The 16,637-nt window shown below is 42.0% G+C and overlaps 1 protein-coding gene and 4 non-coding genes across 5 annotated transcripts in view; all 5 read left to right on the top strand.

The window, feature by feature from the left end:
* The window catches only part of LOC140296525 (uncharacterized), a 39,844-nt gene extending 24,163 nt beyond the window's left edge, over nt 1-15,681 (top strand). Inside the window, exon 3 of the mRNA XM_072379727.1 lies at nt 14,615-15,681. Within this exon, the coding sequence (XP_072235828.1) occupies nt 14,615-15,681 (1,067 nt within the window). The remainder of the gene's footprint in view (nt 1-14,614) is intronic.
* Nucleotides 1,026-1,098, top strand: trnak-uuu (transfer RNA lysine (anticodon UUU)). Its single transcript has one exon. It is a non-coding gene; the product is annotated as a tRNA-Lys (tRNA).
* Nucleotides 2,296-2,368, top strand: trnak-uuu (transfer RNA lysine (anticodon UUU)). Its single transcript has one exon. It is a non-coding gene; the product is annotated as a tRNA-Lys (tRNA).
* trnak-uuu (transfer RNA lysine (anticodon UUU)) lies at nt 3,566-3,638 on the top strand. The gene has a single exon. It is a non-coding gene; the product is annotated as a tRNA-Lys (tRNA).
* On the top strand, nt 4,836-4,908 carry trnak-uuu (transfer RNA lysine (anticodon UUU)). Its single transcript has one exon. It is a non-coding gene; the product is annotated as a tRNA-Lys (tRNA).
* Nucleotides 15,682-16,637: the final 956 nt, after the last annotated feature.

The raw sequence follows: 16,637 nt of genomic DNA, 5'->3' as shown, positions 1-16,637 counted from the left end.
CCATTCTTCACCATGGGCTGGGACTCCTGCCCCTGGAAATCTCCTTGACGACACCTCCTCCTGAATCTGATGAATAGCACCAGAAGTCATCTGGGATGACCTGGCTTGGCACCTCCTTCCACCACAGGCGCAACTGCCTCGGCCGCCGGATTAGTGGAACAATGTTCAAGGAACTTAGCTTTCAGAGCAGGACCCAGACCAGCGAAGAAGCGTCAAAACTTCTCCTCTCTTTGTGCCACATCTCCATAGTCTGGAAATGCCTCCACGACCAGCAAAAACGCAGACTTGCTCAAACAGGTTGGAGGAATCCTCGTGAGCTCACCGTAGTAGTCGCCGCCATCTCCCGTCCCTCCAGCCAAGGAAACTCTGGCTTCCGTCACCAGCAAAAGGAGCGGGTAGATCCACCAAACAGAGACCAACTGAACTTGACAGGGTCATGTCTCCACGCCGCGTGATGCTAACTTAGCCTCGCGCTAACTCACAATGCAAGCAAACTTCCATGGACCGGCAAAAGTCTAAACATATAAAAACATCACCTCTGCCACCAATGTAAGCGAGCTTGCTGGGTTCATTCAACTTAACACTTTAAAATAAAAACATTAATGGAGACTGGATACAGAGTTTAACTTTCAGAACCTGCCGCCCCCGTTTTATTACTTCTACTCCCTCTCTGTACTTACTGCCTACAATACGACAACTCTAGCCAATGTGAGAGGACTCTTCACCAAAAAGCCAAGACAACGTTTCTGACAGTTGAATCGTACTGGAGTCCGCTGGAGTCCAAGAATGGTAACTGGGATCAAGCACAAAAAAATACAAGAGCGAGAGACGTTCATTGGAGCTCCAAACGTGTCTGATGGACGACTGTTTGGTGTCTAAGGTCCCAAAGATGCTTAAATTAGAAACTGAAGGCCAAACTACACACTGTTAGGTTTAAGCTTTAACATTCGTATCAGCCAATAAACCAGTCGGGTTGTGTGTTTTTATAAAAACTGTCATTTAAACTGTGATCTGTCACATTCAGAGCCTGGGTAGCTCAGTCGGTAGAGCATCAGACTTTTAATCTGAGGGTCCAGGGTTCCAGTCCCTGTTCAGGCGATACTACCTTTGAATATGTCATGGTTACTATCATTGCATTATCTTATACTTCTATGAATGCAGAGAACAACTCTACACTGGTCACTTTAAAGCCAATAGGTGCATTTGGACAGAGAGTTCTAAGAACTGTACACCTCCAATTTAACTATAAGCACTGCCCTTCCCCAGTGGAACTGTTTCATTTTCGATTCGCACATGAGTCGGGAACCTTGATCGGGACTGATGTGACGCAGCCGTCAGCGACAGACGTGTTACTTTAGCGCCACACTCAACAACAAAACAAAACCCGCGAGGAGGCCACCGTGTTTATGGTCTGCATGACGGTGATATTAATCATTGACGATCACATCAGGCGTCTAAGATGGAGGCTGGAAGAGCACACAGCGAGAGTCAGGAGATGAAGAATCCAGCAGCGGGCGATACTTCTTCGTTTCATGAAGGAGAGAAGAGCGCCGCAGGCAAAGGAGACAACGTCTAAGTTTAACTTATTAAACAGGCGCCGGTTGTGTCCGTGTTGTATGAGTAAATATTTCAGACAAGGGGCGGAGCTACCAGCCACCAAACACCTACGTCATATGTGTTCCTGTTGAACCCAGAAAAGACCTCGGAGAAGGAGCTAAAATGGTTCTAGGAACTGAGGGCCGTGGTCCACAGTTCCTGTATGTCCGAATGCACGAAAAAACGGCCCTATTCCTGAACAGGTTCCAGGAACTGCAAAAGGTTCCTACAGTGGGAATGCTTCTTTGCTCCACTTCTGCTACTCTTAAAACATACGTTAAAGACAGCAAGGGTTATGATCTTCTTCGTTGTGTATGACGAGGTTTCTCAAAGACAATGAAAACACTTCCTCGTAGACATATTCACCGTTCTGAACAGCCAATGTGAGAGGACTCTTCACCAAAAAGCCAAGACAACGTTTCTGACAGTTGAATCGTATTGGAGTCTGCTGAAGTCCAACAACGGTAACTGGGATCAAGCACCAAAAATACAAGAGCGAGAGACATTCATTGGAGTTCCAAACGTGTCTGATGGACGACTGTTTGGTGTCTAAGGTCCCAAAGATGCTTAAATTAGAAACTGAAGGCCAAACTACACACTGTTAGGTTTAAGCTTTAACATTCGTATCAGCCAATAAACCAGTCGGGTTGTGTGTTTTTACAAAAACTGGCATTTAAACTGTGATCTGTCACATTCAGAGCCTGGGTAGCTCAGTCGGTAGAGCATCAGACTTTTAATCTGAGGGTCCAGGGTTCCAGTCCCTGTTCAGGCGATACTACCTTTGAATATGTCATGGTTACTATCATTGCATTATCTTATACTTCTATGAATGCAGAGAACAACTCTACACTGGTCACTTTAAAGCCAATAGGTGCATTTGGACAGAGAGTTCTAAGAACTGTACACCTCCAATTTAACTATAAGAACTGCCCTTCCCCAGTGGAACTGTTTCATTTTCGATTCGCACATGAGTCGGGAACCTTGATCGGGACTGATGTGACGCAGCCGTCAGCGACAGACGTGTTACTTTAGCGCCACACTCAACAACAAAACAAAACCCGCGAGGAGGCCACCGTGTTTATGGTCTGCATGACAGTGATATTAATCATGGATGATCACATCAGGCGTCTAAGATGGAGGCTGGAAGAGCACACAGCGAGAGTCAGGAGATGAAGAATCCAGCAGCGGGCGATACTTCTTCATTTCATGAAGGAGAGAAGAGCGCCGCAGGCAAAGGAGACAACGTCTAAGTTTAACTTATTAAACAGGCGCCGGTTGTGTCCGTGTTGTATGAGTAAATATTTCAGACAAGGGGCGGAGCTACCAGCCACCAAACACCTACGTCATATGTGTTCCTGTTGAACCCAGAAAAGACCTCGGAGAAGGAGCTAAAATGGTTCTAGGAACTGAGGGCCGTGGTCCATAGTTCCTGTATGTCCGAATGCACGAAAAAACGGCCCTATTCCTGAACAGGTTCCAGGAACTGCAAAAGGTTCCTACAGTGGGAATGCTTCTTTGCTCCACTTCTGCTACTCTTAAAACATACGTTAAAGAAAGCAAGGGTTATGATCTTCTTCGTTGTGTATGACGAGGTTTCTCAAAGACAATGAAAACACTTCCTCGTAGACATATTCACCGTTCTGAACAGCCAATGTGAGAGGACTCTTCACCAAAAAGCCAAGACAACGTTTCTGACAGTTGAATCGTATTGGAGTCTGCTGAAGTCCAACAATGGTAACTGGGATCAAGCACCAAAAATACAAGAGCGAGAGACATTCATTGGAGTTCCAAACGTGTCTGATGGACGACTGTTTGGTGTCTAAGGTCCCAAAGATGCTTAAATTAGAAACTGAAGGCCAAACTACACACTGTTAGGTTTAAGCTTTAACATTCGTATCAGCCAATAAACCAGTCGGGTTGTGTGTTTTTACAAAAACTGGCATTTAAACTGTGATCTGTCACATTCAGAGCCTGGGTAGCTCAGTCGGTAGAGCATCAGACTTTTAATCTGAGGGTCCAGGGTTCCAGTCCCTGTTCAGGCGATACTACCTTTGAATATGTCATGGTTACTATCATTGCATTATCTTATACTTCTATGAATGCAGAGAACAACTCTACACTGGTCACTTTAAAGCCAATAGGTGCATTTGGACAGAGAGTTCTAAGAACTGTACACCTCCAATTTAACTATAAGAACTGCCCTTCCCCAGTGGAATTGTTTCATTTTCGATTCGCACATGAGTCGGGAACCTTGATCGGGACTGATCTGACGCAGCCGTCAGCGACAGACGTGTTACTTTAGCTCCACACTCATCAACAAAACAAAACCCGCGAGGACGCCACCGTGTTTATGGTCTGCATGACAGTGATATTAATCATAGACGATCACATCAGGCGTCTAAGATGGAGGCTGGAAGAGCACACAGCGAGAGTCAGGAGATGAAGAATCCAGCAGCGGGCGATACTTCTTCATTTCATGAAGGAGAGAAGAGCGCCGCAGGCAAAGGAGACAACGTCTAAGTTTAACTTATTAAACAGGCGCCGGTTGTGTCCGTGTTGTATGAGTAAATATTTCAGACAAGGGGCGGAGCTACCAGCCACCAAACACCTACGTCATATGTGTTCCTGTTGAACCCAGAAAAGACCTCGGAGAAGGAGCTAAAATGGTTCTAGGAACTGAGGGCCGTGGTCCATAGTTCCTCAATGTCCGAATGCACGAAAAAACAGCCCTATTCCTGAACAGGTTCCAGGAACTGCAAAAGGTTCCTACAGTGGGAATGCTTCTTTGCTCCACTTCTGCTACTCTTAAAACATATGTTAAAGACAGCAAGGGTTATGATCTTCTTCGTTGTGTATGACGAGGTTTCTCAAAGACAATGAAAACACTTCCTCGTAGACATATTCGCTGTTCTGAACAGCCAATGTGAGAGGACTCTTCTCCAAAAAGCCAAGACAACGTTTCTGACAGTTGAATCGTATTGGAGTCTGCTGAAGTCCAACAATGGTAACTGGGATCAAGCACCAAAAATACAAGAGCGAGAGACGTTCATTGGAGCTCCAAACGTGTCTGATGGACGACTGTTTGGTGTCTAAGGTCCCAAAGATGCTTAAATTAGAAACTGAAGGCCAAACTACACACTGTTAGGTTTAAGCTTTAACATTCGTATCAGCCAATAAACCAGTCGGGTTGTGTGTTTTTACAAAAACTGGCATTTAAACTGTGATCTGTCACATTCAGAGCCTGGGTAGCTCAGTCGGTAGAGCATCAGACTTTTAATCTGAGGGTCCAGGGTTCCAGTCCCTGTTCAGGCGATGCTACCTCTGAATATGTCATAGTTACATAGTCCTACACTTCGGGATTGATGTGACGCAACAGACATGTAACTTTAGCGCCACTCAACAACAAAACCCGTGAAAAGTAAGGAGAGAAGAAAACAAAACAACACCACCAAGAAGCTAACATGGAGAGCGAGGAGGCCACCGTGTTTATGGTCTGCATGACGGTGATATTAATCATGGACGATCACATCAGGCGTCTAAGATGGAGGCTGGAAGAGCGCACAGCGAGAGTCAGGAGATGAAGAATCGAGCAGCAGGCGATACTTCTTCTTTTCATGAAGACAAGAAGGAGAGCAGAGCGCCGCGGACAAAGGAGACGACGTTAATAAGTTTAACTTTTTAAACAGGTGCCGGTTGTGTCCGTGTTGCATGAGTAAAGATTTCAGACAAGGGGCGGAGCTACCAGCCATCTAACACCTACGTCATGTTCCTGTGGAACCCAGAAAAGACCTCGGAGAAGGAGCTAAAATGGTTCTAGGAACTGAGTGCTGTGGTCCCTGGTTCCTGTATGTCCGAATGCACGAAAAAACGGCCCTATTTCTGAAAAGGTTATAGGAACTGCAAAAGGTTCCTACAGTGGGAATGCTTCTTTGCTCCACTTCTGCTACTCTTAAAACATACGTTAAAGACAGCAAGGGTTATGATCTTCTTCGTTGTGTATGACGAGGTTTCTCAAAGACAATGAAAACACTTCCTCGTAGACATATTCGCTGTTCTGAACAGCCAATCAGAGCGGACTCACCAATAGACAAGACAACGTTTCTGACAGATACTACCTCTGAATATGTCATGGTTACTATCATCTTACACTTCTATGAATGCACCGTCAGGTAGACTGATCACTATTAGTTTAGTACAAGTGCGTTTACTTAATTCATTTTTGTTTCCCCACGCTTCTCCTGAGCAACGACTGTTGCAGTGGGTGATTTGTGGATGCACCACACCCACCATCTGTATCTAACAAACATCCTAGAAAAGTCTTGATGTTCTGCTGCACAGTTTGTGAAGCAAGAACGTCCAGATTTTTTAAAATGAAAGAGGACGCGTTTTCTTTTTCACATGAATGCAATTACAGGAAGAACCAGAGGAAACCAAAGCAACTGGGTGTAGCAGAGCATGATGTCTTCAGAGGATGCTTAGTATGATTATTCCCCCGGCTTTAACACAGAGATTGTTTATCACCTGGCGTGGCTGTAGCTCAGGAGGAATCAGCAATCAGGAGGTCAGTGGTTCAACTCCAGCTTCCAGACACTGAACCCCCAATGTATCCATCAGTGTATGAATGGACTAACCCAGTGTTGGAATGCATGTAGTTATGTGTAGACTTAAGATGTGCTGTATGAGTGCATGTAGTGTTAGAAGCACTTTGAGTGGTCAGTTAGACAAGAAAAGCACTATACAAGTCCATTTACCCACATGAGCTGAAGCAACTCATGAAGTTAAGAAGGCATTTCACTTCAAAGACAGATCACAACATGAACTGGTGTACAGCGCAGAGCCATTATTTATCTTGCATCTTCTAAAAAGTCAGGCAAATCTCTTCCTCTGCAGATGTAACTCGACATTTAAACGTCTGAAGGCTGGTGCAAAAAAATATAAAATAAAATGTCAATCAAGTTTATCAAATTAATTCACAATTTTAATCGTACAATCCAAAGCGCTCTGCTAATCAATACAAACAGTTTATCAATGCCTTTACAAGTTTGCAAGCGTTTTCATGACGATTATCTTCCAATCGAGGATATTTCCCTGAAAAAAATGGCAAATACATCACAACTATTTTCATTAACTGACTTAAAAACATCACGCCTCAGTTACAGTTTACATCAGTTCCATTTTTACACCCACCCCCCATATGTGAATGAATTACCATACAATCTATAATCAGAAGAAGTCGAAGTAAGTTCATCATTTTTGTCCCATTATTCAGAACAATATTATTCAGTCTTTAAAAAGACACATTAAAGTGATAAAATTCATTCTTACAAATTAGGACACAAACTGTCTAAAGAGCATTAGCAGATACATCAACATATGTTTGGATTTTCTTATTCAAAAGTGATGAAGCAAGTCTGCAGCTATGCATCCGACACAAAGAGGACAAAGTCGGACACAGTGTTCACTAATTTGACCTGATCAAAGCTTCCATCTCACAGATGAATTTGAGTTGAAATTTATGATCAGATGTGTCCCAGCTCTGTGTTGCGTTCCTTTTAGGGATAACCAGTGCATATGGACCTGATTGACCTATCTCCTGCTCCACCCAGTACCTTAAAATGTAAACATGAGCAATATTAATAGCATTCATAGTACAGCTAATGCACTTAATTAAATCAAACAAGTTCAGTGTTGCAAGAAACAAACAGCTGACATCAAATCCTGGTGAAACAATAGTTTATACTTTGAATTTGCATTAAAACTAAATCCTTTCTTTTTCTGTCTCAGCACCGGGCCGTAGTCGTGGTCAATATTTATTTTTACTTACCCAAGAGTGTCGTTGCGTCCATCAATCCAGAACCAGGTGTTGTCAGTTTCTTTTAACCCAATCCAGTATCCATGGTTAGGGCTCTGGTAATACCGGATGTTTTTACTGACAAATTCCTGGAAGTCATGACATGGCGGATCATCGGAATCATTCACACTTTAGTAAAGGCATCAGTTATAATAATTTAAAAGAAAATGGAAATTTGGAAAATGCCATTTATGCTCTTTATAGCTCACCTGTTCTTGCAGATTATCAATAACAACCAGATCTGCAGCTTTGTCTTTGCAATAAGTTTGACTTTGTGGCCATGTCTTCCAACTTGGGGGTTCATCATAAAACAGGTAGCACTTTTCCTGGTAAAGAATCCAGCCGTCCCGACAGGGCTGACACTCACGAATTGGGCGGAGAAATTGATTAATTATTAAATCTAACATGTCAAAATCAAATGACAGCCTTTTTAAACTGACTGAAATTATACGGATTAGACCAACTTGGATTTTAATGAATGTGATTTAATTGGAATCTTATTACAATGAATTGGATTACAATTAGTTTAAAATGGACTGTAGTTGAAATGCCTCGAGATAACATTTGTTGCGATTTGATGGTATGTAAATAAAACTGAATGATAACAAATGATAAAACCTTAAAAGACTTATGACTGTTATCCTACATGAGGAACTATAAATCTATCTACTTCTAATATTTCCATTCTGGAGCATCTTTTTTGGCAGGACGTTTTCTTCCAGAATAAATCCAGCAGGTATAAATTCAAGATATTAAATGTTTTTTTCAACTTTATTAGTTGCATTTCAGGTCTGAAAAATGTTTTTAAAAAGTTGTGATGTGGGTTAGTAATAAAGAAAATTAGACGATAGTTATTATGATTTGGCACAAAATATGTTCAGAGGAGCTAAAGTTTGTCCTCAAATGTGATTAAAAACAATGTTCCTCAGAGAAAGACTGGAAGGGATCTGCATATTTCTGCCTCTACAGAGCAGAATATCATTAAAGCATTCAAGGAATCTGGAGGAGTTTCAGTGTAAAGGACAAGGGAGCAAGCCTAAGCTGGACACCCGTGACCTCTGACCCCTCAGACGGCGTTGCATCAAGAACCGTCATTCATCAACAGCTGATAGAAGCACATGGACAAGGGATTACTGTGGAAACCTTTGTCAAGCACTACAATACAGAGTTCCATTCACAAGCTTTACTGTGCAGAAAAGAAGCCTCAGAAAAGAGGCGGCGTCCACTTCTCTGGGCTCGGAGGCATCTGGGATGGACCATCACACGGTGGAAACGTGTACTGTGGTCAGACCCATCAGTATTCCAGATCTTTGTTGGAAGAAATGGAGCAAAGAGCAAAAGCAGCATCCAGCCTGCTGTCAGCAACCAGTCCCTGCAGCCAGGCTCTGTGATGGTATGGGGTTGGATCAGGGCCCTCGGCAAAGCTCATTTCCACTTCTGTGATGGCAGCATTAATGCAGAAAAGCTCACTGAGATTTTACAGCAACATATGCTGCCTTCAAGGCCACATCTTTTCCAGGGATGTCCAAGCATTGTTCAAGCACACCATGGAAAACCACATTCTGACACATTCCAAAGGCCTGGCTGAGGAAGAAGAGGGTACGGGTGCTGGACTGGCTGCCTGAACTTTGAAATGACAAATATGGTTATGTGCCTGAACTGCTGCACAGTTTAAGATGATTTTACTGGAAGAAAAGCTCTTCATCACTTGATATTCTCAATGCCTGAATGTCTTTTCAGTGTCATGAGAAGGAAGATTATAAAGCTTTACAGGCATGCATTTTACAGGCCTGAAATGCATAAAGAGATATACACGACCAAGATGACGAAACAATGACGTCAAGGCTACTTTTTTTTGTTTTGGGACTCTCTAAAACAAGGCTTCTGAAAGCAGAGGGTTTTCTGATCAACATGAAACTGATGTTTTAATTCTCACTTTCTGAAGAAATCAGAAACATGACATCAAAATTGAAAATGTTGATGCAGGTCAGACGTTGCATCAGGGTTGAAAGGTAAGAATGTGTTCAAAACGATTTAAATCTCTTTAAAGAAGGCAGAGAAGATTTTACTTTTGGAAAAACTAAAGTAACGCTTGTAGAATAAATAACTTATAGAAAGCTGCATGCTTTTTATTCTAAATAAACTTTAAAAAGGGTATAAAGTACTGAATTTACCATCCTGCTAATAACATTTGGGTGTTTTTTTATGAAGTATAATGTTGTTAAATGACTTTATTATGTACTTACTTTTGTCAGGGCAGAATTAATTCACTGGAAATTTGTTGAATTTCAGGATGACTTCCAGCGTCCAGTTGAAGTCGTCTTTCTGTCTGTTCAGGTGCTTGGTCTGATTTTCTAAGATTTCAATCTCCACCATCATCAGATCGGTCCGATTCTTCAGGACTCTGTTGTCGGCAGTCAGCTGCTCGGTCCGATTTTTTAAGACTTTCATCAGCTGCTCATTTTCTGCTTCGAGGTTTGCTTCCTGTTTGTTCATTACAATGGTAACTGAACGAAAAGAGAGAGCACGTCAGTCAGTCAATATATATCATATTTGCAGTTGATATGTCCATAATGCTACTGTTATAATTGGCTTTGATCTTAGACATTATAAATTCATATTCTGTATTTTCCTAAATAACGTTCCTAGCTGGTACTTTTCCACTTTGCTCATACTGCACAACAGATGACCTTAAATGGTCCAAGACCTTAGAATGACATAAACAACTGGGTCAGACAAAACATCTCTATTAGGGCAGATAGGTCTGGTACATTAGATCCACGCCTAAAACAGCACTCACACACACACACATTGTTTATCACATCCAAAGAACACAACAAGGACAGCAGCTGGCCTGAGCATGTCACCCAAAACTGGCCAATTATACTCTGACAAGTGTGAAAACAACTTCTGTGAGATAAAGCTGAATATAAATATGAAATGTTTCCGGATAACGGGGCTCGGCCTGACGGATTTCCTGCGGGAGCTCTGGCACTCCGAGTCCAGCGCTGCAATATACTTTACATGTGACCACTAATAAATACTTTTTTAATAAACGATTTCTCCAGCTTGTTCTTGAGCTTCCAATGAAAAAACCGGGCTAACAAAGTACATCTGTGAACACGTTCACCAAAGATTCAGCTGCTCTTTTCTCCACTGTGGAAACCTCTCGACCAAACTCAGTAGTTATTGTGTTGAGAGATTTCAACTCGTGTAACCTCTCCCAGGAACTGACGAGCTCCAAACAGCTGGTGACATGCGCCATGCAGGACAGCAACACACTGGACCACTTCTACTCCACCATAAAACCCTCATACCGCTCCATCCCCCACGCTGCCCTTGGACACTCCGACCACTGCATCATACAGATGGTCCCCACATACAGGCAGCAACTGAGAAGAGCCAAACCATCCAGGACTACAGTAAGGAGGTGGACTCCAGAGGCAAGGGACAGGCTTCAGGACTGCATGGAGTCTACTGACTGGGAGTCACTGAGGGGCCCTGAGGATGACAACGGCAGCTTTTCTGACACTGTATGTTGCTGCATCAGCTTCTGTGAGCAGGTCTGCCTCCCAACCAAAACCATCACAAGGTACAATAACCAAAAGCCCTGGTTCTCCAAGCAGCTCAGAGAGCTCAGGCGCTGGAAAGAGCAGGCATACAGAAAGGGTGACATGGACACATTCAGACTGGCCAGACAGGGCCTCAAGAAGGCCATCAACTGACTATAGAGCCAGACTGGAGCGTGATTCAGGCACCAACGACCCTGCAGTTGTGTGGAGTCCCCTCAGAACCATCACAAACGTCCCCTCCCCCGGACTAGCTGACGATCTCAACACCTTCTACACCAGGTTTGAGAGACCCCCTGCTGCTCCATTGTCTATATTATTGAATATATCCTCTTACCTATCCTTCTCTCCTCACTCTCCTCAATCTCAAAACTATCTCTCACTTAACTCCCCAAACTATCTCCAAACTATATTAATGCTTTCCAAACTCTAGTATCCAAACGATCCAAACTCAAAACCTGAACTGACTGTAACTCTCCATAAAAAAACACATTTTAAATGGAGACTGAGGGGTTTATATACCTGTCAATACTTAAGACAAAATCTGAACCGCGTCCTGAAGCAGTCACGTCGTACGGCCGCATAGCGAAGCATAGACATATACAGTAGCGAGCCTTCTGACGTCATAATTTTCAGCTCCTCCCCTAAATGCAGCAAACCGTTCCCTCCGTTACTCCAGACAAGCCTCAGTCAGCACGTCTCTGAACATCACAACAGGAAGCTGCGTACAGGTAAGTCAAGAAAAGAATACATGTAGCGGTCAAACATTTGCAGAAATGCCTTCAAATTGCTTTGTGTCATTGGTTTGATTCCTGCAGCTGGACACGGGCAGTCAGAACATGCACCAGAGAGTGAAAAAGTTTAAATAACCTGGCTGCTATTCACAGTTAGCATGTCCTGCTAATGCTAATGCTAATGCTCTGCAATACCAGACACACAGCCTCAGCTATAAATTTCCCTAAACCGGCCAGATGGACAAATAACATGGAGCTTTATCCTTTTAGCTGTGTGTGAAACATACTTCTGGGCCCTTTTCTAACCGTTTTTAACAGTTTTTTTTATAAACTTCTTTCTGTAGTTTTGCTGAAATCTTTTGTCATTTAAAAAGTTTGATGATCATTGTAAAATTTAGAATAGTTCTTTCCAGGCTTATCTGGGTATCGTTTGGCTTTTTGATAAAACTGGAGCACAAACATGAAGAGGAGTCATAGCATTATTATAAAAACTTGTCGGTGATCCAGGAAAGTATCACACGAGCAGAAGAAATACACAGTTATCCTCAGTATCAGTGTCCGATTTCTCAGATTTACACTCTGAGAAAGACACCATTAAAAGACAGTCTGACTGTCCTCTTCAGAAGTGTCAGAATGAAAACTTCATTATTCAGTTTTCTTTACATATCCAATATTTTCTTTTATCCACGAATCAACAAGGATTGATGGCATTATAAAAAGGTTGTACATATATTTACTCATAAAGCCCACATCTGGAGTTAAAATGGAGCTAAAATGATCTTTATTAGGAGGATCTGTGCAACTTTTAGGAGCTGATACTCTGATCTGACCACAACACAAGATCACTTTTTTTCTCTTCAACTGGACACATAAGTTTACCAGTTAAGATCATTTTGTAATTAAAATAAAGGAGATTGTAGGTTATTTGGGTTGAAAAACATTTCAGAGTTTTAAGGGTCTGAGAGTTTCCTTCATCTCAAACTTTAGGTTTCACTAAAACAGCTTTCTGGAATGAATCACTGGACGAGCACTTCTGATGCCAGAAAAACACTCCTTTATATTTAAATGACAGCCTCAGAATGGTCCACTTCATGTTGTTCTTCAGAGTGTCTCAGATCAGTCAGACAGCTCCTGCTGACGTGCTGTTAGCCACACAGAACTAGATCATTCCCCCACTGAAACATCACATCTTCTCAGTTTCAAGCCTCAGTCCAGACTGAAGCTCCCTGAGAACTGAACTGTTCAAAAATGGGCTTCAGAGTGTAAATGTGACAAATCTGAGATTACTCTGTGTTGCTTTCCTGGATCCCTGACAGCTCTTGGAAATGAGAACAAATTTAGAAATAGAGAAAATCTGAACTTCAGGCTTTGGGATGATATTGGGACCCTTTCCTCAAACAATATCTTTGTCTTAATGTAGTAAAAAGATTTAAGTTGATCATTTTACACTGACACAGATGAGATTCATGGGATATTGCACACAGTGGGTGTCATTCTACAGAGTGTATTATTACATTTTTTCTGAATTTGATCAAAAAGCTCCAAATATTTTGAACTGTGACCTTAGTGGGTCTTTAAAGAACCAGTTTAAAGTTCACAGGAATTTGAATAAAAACCACAGTTAAAAGTTTAATGAAATGTGACTAGATGGTTAGAAACTGTTCAGAAAGCTTATCAAGAGAAGAAGAAAAGTGGGTGTGGTTTAACATTCTGCACGCCACAGCTGGATCTTATTGTATGTACTGACAGTTGCAGACAGAGTCCATCAGTCGGAGGACCAGGACCAGAATGGAGCAGCAGAACCAGGATCCGAACCCCTCCACCAGGAACAGAGCCGGCTCATCCTCTGGTTCCACCGGACTACAGGTCAGTGTGGAGGACGCTAAAGACATGTGGACGAGTTTTGAAGTTCCGTGTATCCTCCGCTTGTTCTGGTGTTTCCTGGTTTCATCTCCTCTCTCTCTGAACTGGAGATACAGATGTGCTGCAGGCTAAATGATCTGCTGGAAGAAAATCAGTGGGCAGATTGTTGTGGTGGGCTTCAGATTTGAGAGGTTCAGGAGCTAATCTTCATTATTTGTGTTTATAGTCTCTGGATTACATTAATTAAACCTGGTGGTGGTAATACTTTAATGGTTAAATGTTAAATGACAGGTTTGTAGAGCTCTCTACCTCAGTGTAAATAGTTGTTTTAGAGTAAAGCTAAGACTATTTCCCTGTTTGCTGTTGAGCTGAATGGCTGTAGACCACTGGGTTGTAAGCTGGAACAAAGGGTTAGTGTAAAGAATGCTATGTATTACCACAACTGTTACTTTTATTAATTTAAACCATTATTCATCAACCTTTTTCAGCCCAACCTTTAAATGGTGTTTAAGTGTACAACTTGGACAAGACTGTGCTTCCTTCTATCATTTAGAATTATTGTAGCACAAATTCCCTTTCAAAGTTTCATCTTGACAAAAAATAATTAGTAAAAGAGCAAAAAGCAAGAGTTTACTGCTTAAAACCCTGAATGTGTGCTGAACACATCAGAGCATAGTACTGATAGCTGAGGGTACTTATAAACACACCCTCAGCCTTCACGTTTGATCGGAAATATTGAGACCTGTGTGGATAGGTCCGTCCAGGTCCAGTTAGAATATGTTGGTTAGCAAAGGTTAGATTAGAGAAATCTTTTGTGTTAACTTCAAAAGGATCAAAGTCTTCTTCCTCTCTGTCATTGCAGAAACATATAGCCCAAGAGGGATCCAGATGGTGCCGTTATAACCACTGTGGGGAAGTTTTCAAAAGATCATCACATCTGAGGTATCATCAGAAGCTTCATAAAGGAGAGAAACCTTACAGCTGTTGTCAGTGTCGGGCAGCTTTCACTAAGACTTCCCATCTTAAGACACACCAACGTATTCACACAGGAGAGAAACCTTACAGCTGTGGTCAGTGTGGAGCAGCTTTCACTACATCTTCCAATCTTAAGACACACAAACGTATTCACACAGGAGAAAAACCATACAGCTGTGGTCAGTGTGGGGCAGGTTTCACTCAATTAGCTAATCTACAGAGACACCAACGTATTCACACAGGAGAGAAACCATACAGCTGTGGTCAGTGTGGGGCAGCTTTCACCGCATTATCTGGTCTAAAGAAACACCAACGTATTCACACAGGAGAGAAACCATACAGCTGTGGTCAGTGTGGGGCAGCTTTCACCGCATTATCTGGTCTAAAGAAACACCAACGTATTCACACAGGTGAGAAACCATACAGCTGTGGTCAGTGTGGAGCAGCTTTCACTACATCTTCCAATCTTAAGACACACAAACGTATTCACACAGGAGAGAAACCTTACAGCTGTGGTCAGTGTGGAACAGCTTTCACTCACTTATCTAGTCTAAAGACACACCAACGTATTCACACAGGAGAGAAACCATACAGCTGTGGTCAGTGTGGGGCAGCTTTCACTCAATTATCTCACCTAAAGAAACACCAACGTATTCACACAGGAGAGAAACCATACAGCTGTGGTCAGTGTGGGGCAGCTTTCACTCAATCATCTAGTCTAAAGAAACACCAACGTATTCACACAGGAGAGAAACCATACAGCTGTGGTCAATGTGGGGCAGGTTTCACAGCATTATCTGGTGTAGAGAAACACCAACATATTCACACAGGAGAGAAACCATACAGCTGTGGTCAGTGTGGGGCAGCTTTCACTCAATCATCTAGTCTAAAGAAACACCAACGTATTCACACAGGAGAGAAACCATACAGCTGTGGTCAATGTGGGGCAGGTTTCACAGCATTATCTGGTGTAGAGAAACACCAACATATTCACACAGGAGAGAAACCATACAGCTGTGGTCATTGTGAAGCAGCTTTCACTCAATTATCTAGTCTAAAGAGACACGAACATACTCACACTGCAGATAAATGACTGGTTTAAATCAACAAATTTTATAGCATATAAGACAACGTTAACTTGGGAGCAGGAACAGTAACTACCAATCAAAAGCCTTTCTTTTGTTCAGATTAAAACTATTTTGTGTGGATTACCACCTTCTCTTGTCAAGACTTTTGTTCTGAATTTTCTGTGGGTAGCACATGTTTGAAGAACTATTGAAAGTGCTTTATAAATTGTTGGGATTGTTTTAACTGTGGCCAGCTCTCCCACCATTCAAGACAAACATGGCATCGATTATGAGTGTATGGACAGAACTATATGCAATCTGTTTGAAACTAGAAACATATTTTATTCTGTTATACTGAACATTTATATTTTGTTTAAAGTTAAGATTCACGAAGTAGCTTTGCACAAGCTGTGGGTATTTATGTAAATATACAACATCTGTAGACACAATATATAATTTCATTTTAATGTGAAGTCTAGCTTTACACTAGTCTGTATTTCATTGTTCTGCATTTTATTAAAGGTCAGATGTCAACACTTCTCATGCTTTTCAGAGATATTTTTGAAGAAAATGTGTGTTTGGTTACGAGGGAAAGTTGGACTTATTCCCCAAAGACCCAGAAATCTTTAACAGTCTGAAAAAGGTTTGGATTTGTTCCCTGTACTTTCCAGATAACTGTTTAATGACTGAAGTTGAAAGTTAAGGCTGTTCCAACACTAAAAGGGCACAAGGCTCAACTTCAAGCTGTGAAACTGTTTCAAATGTCTGTTGTGTTGGTGTCAAGAAAATTCTCTCAAAATGAGACTCAGAGACAATTAACACAAAACATTTATTTTCATAGCAAGGTGTCTGCATGACATATCACGAAACTGACACAGAGTTGTCTGAGTTAAAAAGATTATACTATTGCTATTTATGCCACACAAGGTCATGAGACATTCAGTAAAACAAGGTTTAGATGGAAGCTGAAATAAGATAGATA

The sequence above is a fragment of the Leuresthes tenuis genome, unplaced genomic scaffold, assembly GCF_036924035.1.
Source record: "Leuresthes tenuis unplaced genomic scaffold, fLeuTen1.0.hap1 SCAF_1, whole genome shotgun sequence".
NCBI classification, from domain to species: Eukaryota; Metazoa; Chordata; class Actinopteri; order Atheriniformes; family Atherinopsidae; genus Leuresthes; species Leuresthes tenuis.
The sequence above is the reverse complement of the archived record's forward strand: the minus strand, read 5'-3'. Positions and strand labels throughout refer to the sequence as shown.